The sequence below is a fragment of the Tiliqua scincoides genome, chromosome 1, assembly GCF_035046505.1.
Source record: "Tiliqua scincoides isolate rTilSci1 chromosome 1, rTilSci1.hap2, whole genome shotgun sequence".
Taxonomy (NCBI): Eukaryota; Metazoa; Chordata; class Lepidosauria; order Squamata; family Scincidae; genus Tiliqua; species Tiliqua scincoides.
In genome coordinates this window covers 31,290,315-31,296,801 of record NC_089821.1, presented here as the reverse complement: position 1 = coordinate 31,296,801, position 6,487 = coordinate 31,290,315, and the positions used below count along the sequence as shown (strand labels likewise).

Sequence of the window (6,487 nt, the reverse complement as noted above, 5' to 3'; positions counted from 1 at the left end):
TATAAAACAGCTTCAGTTGATTACATGGATCTGACAGTGTAGGAGTATAACCCACAAATTTTTTTAAAATGGCATGTTTTCTTTTAAATTACATTAGCCCCACTGGAAACAATGGGAGCTAAGAAAGCCTAAATACAGAATAAATCAGCTTGAGCAATTTGTGGCAGTACAGTTGGATTAAGTGGCAAGTGGATCAAGACCCAAGCTGGCAGTTAATATATTGGCTTATTCTGGAATTAGTCAGTTGGAAGACTGACAGAGCAATCCTATGCATGTCTACTCAGAAGTAAGTCTCATTGTATTCAATGGGTCTTACTCCCACAAAAGTGCATATAGGATTGCAGCCTCATTCTACACCCTCATTCTGCACACTAACCTGAGGGTAAATACTATTGATCTCAGTGGGACTTGCTTGTGAGTATACATGCTCACAAATTTAAGATCCGAGATTGTGCGATCCTTCCAAAATTGTCCTCTTTTGCATACAGTAGCACCTCCTCTTCTCTGCAAGTAGTTATCCTAGGTAAGAAAAAATCCAACAGAAATAGTTTTCCCCCCAAACCTGACCCTTAAATGATTGGCTACATGTGGAAAGAACTTCCTTGGTGCACCAACCTTTTTAGGTACAGAGTACAACCTAAGGGTGTATTTATTTCTGTTGTGGTGTACAGATCAGCCAGCCTTGTGTTCAGTTGCCAGCCTTACAAAACATGTTTATCAGTACAACAACATATCCCCATGGTAAAACACCACAGGGTTCATCCTAAGCTATTTTTCCAGCTCCATATTCTGGGGAAAAGAGGGAGACTGTAGAGGGAAGGGGAGACTGAAAATTGCTCTTCTCCCTTGACCATTTATTGATTCACCTTTTGTCAACGAACTCTTGTTCATTATGCAAGGACTCAATGAGGGACACCTAATATTAGCATTTGTTTCATCCGTTTCTAATCATAGCATTCGTTTTGGCTCATTACTCAGTTTCTTACTAACTTCTCCTCTCTCTCTTTTCTCCTCATAGGCCATTCCAACATCTGCCAACATGGAGATGCTGCCACCCCCACCGACAATGAACTTGTGCTGTATGTCAGAACAAACCCAACAGCCATATATGAAATTTTCTGAATGGAAATTCAAGCTCTTCAAAGTGAGATCATTCGAAAAACCACTTCCTGAACGCAGCCATATGGCTAACCATGATAAGGGGAAAGTGGGAGAGTCTCTGGACAAAGCCTTTGAGGAACAGGAAGACGAAGTGGCCTTAATGCCACAAGACCCCTTTCAGATAGACACAGAACAGAACAATAGTGTGGCAACAATAGATAAAGAAACCTTTCATGGGAATCAAAGAGAGACTGAAGCACACCAAGCAAGGCTGCAGCAGCTCTGCCGAATCTGTGGAGGATCATTTAAAGCTGACCCTTATAAGAGAAGCCACCCAGTGCATGGACCGGTGGATAATGTGATGCAAGCCCTACTGAGAAAGAAAGAGAAAAGGGCTACATCTTGGCCAGAACTTCTTGCCAAGGTGTTTAAGATTGACGTGAGAGGGGACATTGACACAATCCATCCTACTAACTTTTGTCACAACTGCTGGAACTTTATTCAGAGGAAATTCAGAAATGTCCCTTGCGAAGTGTATTTTCCAAGGAAAGGCACCATGGAGTGGCATCCCCATTCATCAAGCTGCGAGGTTTGCGGCACTTCGTCCCGCGGAGTCAAGAGAAAGTGGCAAGCCCTGAATCCACAAGTGAGCAAAAAACTCAGGATCACGGCGAGACCTGCTAGTCAAATAAGGCCGGTAAGGAGCCCCAGACAAGTGAACAGCAAAAGCCTCATGAAAAAGATTGTCAATTGCAACAAGATACATCTCAGCACAAAGAACTTTGCGGTAGACTATCCTGCAGACTTTGTGAAAGCAGTCTCTTGCCAGATCTGTGAGCACATCCTGGCAGACCCTGTAGAGACCACGTGTAAGCACTTATTCTGCAGAGTTTGCATCCTGAAATGCCTCAAAGTATTGGGAAGCTATTGCCCCTCTTGTCGCTATCCTTGCTTTCCTACTGATCTCGTGAGCCCCGTCAAATCCTTCCTGAGCATCCTCAACAATTTGGCAGTGAGATGTCCTGTGAGAGAGTGTGATGAGGAAATCTCCCTGGAAAAATACTGCCGTCATCTTTCCAGCCACAAAGATGCAAAGGACAAAGAGGGTTATGTGCACATAAACAAAGGTGGCCGACCAAGGCAACACTTGCTTTCGTTGACCCGGAGAGCTCAAAAACACCGCCTAAGAGAACTCAAACTTCAAGTGAAGGCTTTTGCTGAGAAAGAGGAAGGGGGAGACGTCAAGTCTGTGTGCCTCACTTTGTTCCTCCTGGCTCTGAGAGCTGGAAATGAACACAAACAAGCTGATGAACTGGAAGCGATAATGCAAGGAAAGGGAGCAGGCCTTCATCCAGCTGTTTGCTTGGCAATCCGAGTTAACACCTTTCTCAGCTGTAGTCAATACCACAAAATGTACAGGACTGTAAAAGCAATAACAGGAAGGCAAATTTTCCAGCCTCTGCATGCTCTCCGAACTGCTGAAAAAGCCCTCCTGCCAGGTTACCATCCATTTGAATGGCAGCCACCCTTGAAAAATGTGTCCAGTAACACTGAAGTAGGCATCATAGATGGCCTCTCGGGCCTACAACATTTGGTGGATGACTATCCAGTAGACACCATTGCAAAGAGGTTTCGGTATGATGCAGCTTTGGTTTCGGCCCTCATGGACATGGAAGAAGATATCTTTGAAGGAATGAAAGCTCAAGACGTGGATGACTATGTGAAAGGCCCCTTCACAGTGGTGATTAAAGAGTCCTGTGATGGCATGGGAGATGTCAGCGAGAAGCATGGCTGTGGCCCAGCTGTCCCGGAGAAAGCGGTGCGATTCTCTTTCACACTTATGAGCATCACTGTTGCTCAGGGCAATGAAAGTATAAAGATTTTTGAAGAAAACAAGCCCAACTCAGAACTGTGTTGCAAACCTTTGTGCCTGATGTTGGCTGATGAATCGGACCACGAGACCCTCACAGCTATCTTAAGCCCTCTTGTCGCAGAAAGGGAGGCCATGAAAAGCAGTGAACTGATACTTGAGATGGGTGGAATACCCAGACTATTCAAATTCATATTTAGAGGCACTGGATATGATGAGAAGCTTGTCCGTGAAGTAGAGGGCCTTGAAGCCTCCGGTTCTACTTACATATGTACGCTATGTGATGCGACACGGTTGGAAGCCTCCCGGAATCTGATCCTTCACTCCATCACAAGGAATCACGCTGAAAACCTAGAGCGGTATGAGATGTGGCGGTCCAATCCCTACCATGAGACTGTTGATGAGCTACGTGACAGAGTGAAGGGTGTTTCTGCCAAGCCTTTTATCGAAACTGTGCCTTCGATAGACGCATTGCACTGTGACATTGGTAATGCTACTGAGTTTTACAAGATCTTCCAATTCGAAATTGGGGAAGTGTACAAAAACCCTGATGTGTCAAAAGAAGAGAGGAAGAGGTGGCAATCAACTCTTGACAAGCATCTTAGGAAGAAGATGAGCATGAAGCCTATGACAAGGATGAATGGAAATTTTGCTAGAAAGCTCATGACCAAAGAAACTGTGGAAGCCGTTTGTGAACTAATTAAGTGTGAAGAAAGGCATGAAGCCCTTAGAGAACTCATGGACCTCTATCTTAAGATGAAACCCGTGTGGCGGTCTTCATGTCCTACCAAGGAATGCCCAGAGCTAGTATGCCAGTACAGCTTCAACTCTCAACGCTTTGCAGAGTTGCTGTCCACAAAGTTCAGTTACAGATATGAGGGCAAGATTACAAATTACTTTCACAAAACTCTTGCTCACGTCCCAGAAATCATAGAAAGAGACGGCTCCATTGGTGCCTGGGCAAGCGAAGGCAATGAATCTGGGAACAAATTGTTTAGGCGCTTTCGAAAAATGAACGCCAGGCAATCCAAGTGCTATGAAATGGAGGACGTCTTGAAGCACCACTGGCTGTACACCTCAAAGCATTTGCAGAAATTCATGGACGCTCATAATATGTTAAAAAGCCAGGGGTTGACAACCAATCCAGATCAGAGTATGGAAGATTTCATGACACTTCCAGACTCTTTGGAAATAGCTGATTCTATGGAATTTGAAATGTAGGGAAAATCAACCTTGGTTTTTCAGTTGAGTTGCCTTTAATGCAGTGCAGAAAGGCTTGGATGTAGCCCTGTTTTACACCAAGTGGTTAAGGATTTTGTCCTTTCACAAAGGCTTTTGATGCTAGGCGGTTCTGGACCACAGGTTCCAGAACATAGTAATGTATGTTAGGAAGCTGGTGTGGTTTACCAGCCAGGGCTTAAGAGAAAAATGGAAAGGATGTGGTAATTTAACCTTGGTATATAGTATGTTTTCAACAGCTCAGGAGTTTTGGGAAAAGGTTTGGGAAGATGTTCAGAGAGGGTTATAACGCACAGAGTAAATGGAAACTTTATATCCATAACTGTATTTTGCTTAGTAGTTTAAGATTTTATATCGTTAGCTACCAGTTTCTAAATATATTCACAGCATAGAGACCTTGAGATAAACTCCAATTAGGGTATCAAATGTTGACACCAAATGTTGAGAAATATCAGCTGTTGATTAAATATTTTTTAATATTTGTAACTGGATTGCATCTTTAGGCTTCAATTGGGTCTCAAAGCTTCCAGTACTGCACAAAAGTGAAAAGTAGGTTGAAGTTTTAAATGATAACCTCTGCAGCATCTTTAAAATGCAAGCCAATGTATATGTTAAAATAATTTTAAACAGTTCTATATTTTTTAAAATTTCTTTTTAATGAATTTGCATTTTGGTAGCTGTTGGTAATTATATATTTCTGTATAATATGGAACATTATATTTCCATATTTTGTATATCAGACTATCAGTATTGGTTTCTTAACATCAATGAAGTAATGCCAATATAAGACATATCAAAAATATTAACAGTGCATGCTTGTGCCAGTCTACTCAGATATAAACTCTATTCAGTTTAATGGGACCTACTCCCAGGTAAATGTGTATAGAATTGCAATCATAGGGTTCAGTCCTATACACACTTAACTGGGAGTAAATCTTACTTAACTCTGTGAGGCTTACTTCTGTGACATGCATAAGATTGCATTCTTGAGTTTTGTTTCAGAAAAAAGTTAGTCACACTGAAATCCAATTAAATTAACAGTGCAATCCTATGCAGGTCTTTCCAGCAGTATGTTTTATTGTGTCTAATGGGGCTTACTCCCTACTAGATTAATTTAAGGTTGCAGCCCACAGAGACAAGTTACTAGCTTGTGACTAAATTTCCACTAATTTTAATGGGATTTAAGTGCAGATAATTTTCTCCAGATTGGGGCTATAAGATAATACATCATAATACAGCACCTCTTCAATACAATACACTCTACACACACCCTACTGCACTACTTTACCAGTTGGCGCCCTATTTTACTATCAGCTGTTCTTGGTGCTAATATTTATAGTTCATGATTTAATCTTTCTGCCTCACTAGTAAATGGGAAGCATATTTACATACCTCATACATTACATACCTCACAGGGCTGTTCTGAGAATACCATATTACACATCTGTGATGCTGCTTATCTTTCATTATTTCAGTATAATATCATTCATACACTAGGATATCTGTCAGGGTATTGGAGAACAACAGCACATCTTTTTACTACATCCTCTTGTCTTTTTTTTGGGGGGGGGGGAAGTATTTTATCTTTTAATGTTTTTCTAAGCATTAAAAATTGTTTCAACCATTTTTTTCTTAAAGTATTTCCTATTGTTTTAATTTCATAGCAGTGTTTGGAGTTAATTACGTATAAGTATTTTGTATTTGTATGCATTGAATAGTATACAATTTTTTTTTTTTTAACTTTTTGAATTGTACTATTCCAATAATGACAATAAGTTTCATCTTGGTCTCAAAGACATTTTATGGGAATAAATTCCATGGCCCTCAACCAGCTTCCAAGTAGCATGTGATTACTCCTGACCCAGGTGGGAATGTAACCTGCCAATTCCGATGGGCCTGTTTAATCAGCATCACAATGTGGATGGAAATGTACCTGTGCATCTTTATCAGCTACATGTCTCTGCTGGATCAGGGCCCAATGAAATAAATGGGAATTATTTCCACATAATGTGTTAGAGCTAGGCTGTTTGCAAATAGAAATGCATTTTGCTTGATCATATTATTATTTTTAATATTTGATTTAGTATACAAGAAGGATATCAAGATTACCAAGATAATAGATTTAAATAAGTTAGAAATAGATTACATGTTTTAAAATAATACCTTTGTCATGTAACCATCTTATGATATTTGTTATTTCATTCATGCAAATTCTGTATGTTTATTGCTTTTGTATGGATGCAGGACTGGGGTTGTTAGAAAAGAGGACCACCAAAT

General features: G+C 40.7%; 1 protein-coding gene across 1 annotated transcript; it reads left to right on the top strand.

Annotated features, from left to right (window-relative positions):
* The first annotated feature begins 1,039 nt into the window (after window positions 1-1,039).
* RAG1 (recombination activating 1) lies at window positions 1,040-4,192 on the top strand. The gene has a single exon (XM_066638470.1). The coding sequence runs from the start codon at window positions 1,040-1,042 to the stop codon at window positions 4,190-4,192; it is 3,153 nt and encodes a 1,050-aa protein (XP_066494567.1).
* The last annotated feature ends 2,295 nt before the right edge of the window (window positions 4,193-6,487 follow it).

Excerpts from the sequence above, each read along its gene's own strand:
- RAG1 (XM_066638470.1), top strand. The coding sequence starts at position 1,040 with ATGGAGATGCTGCCACCCCCACCGACAATGAACTTGTGCTGTATGTCA.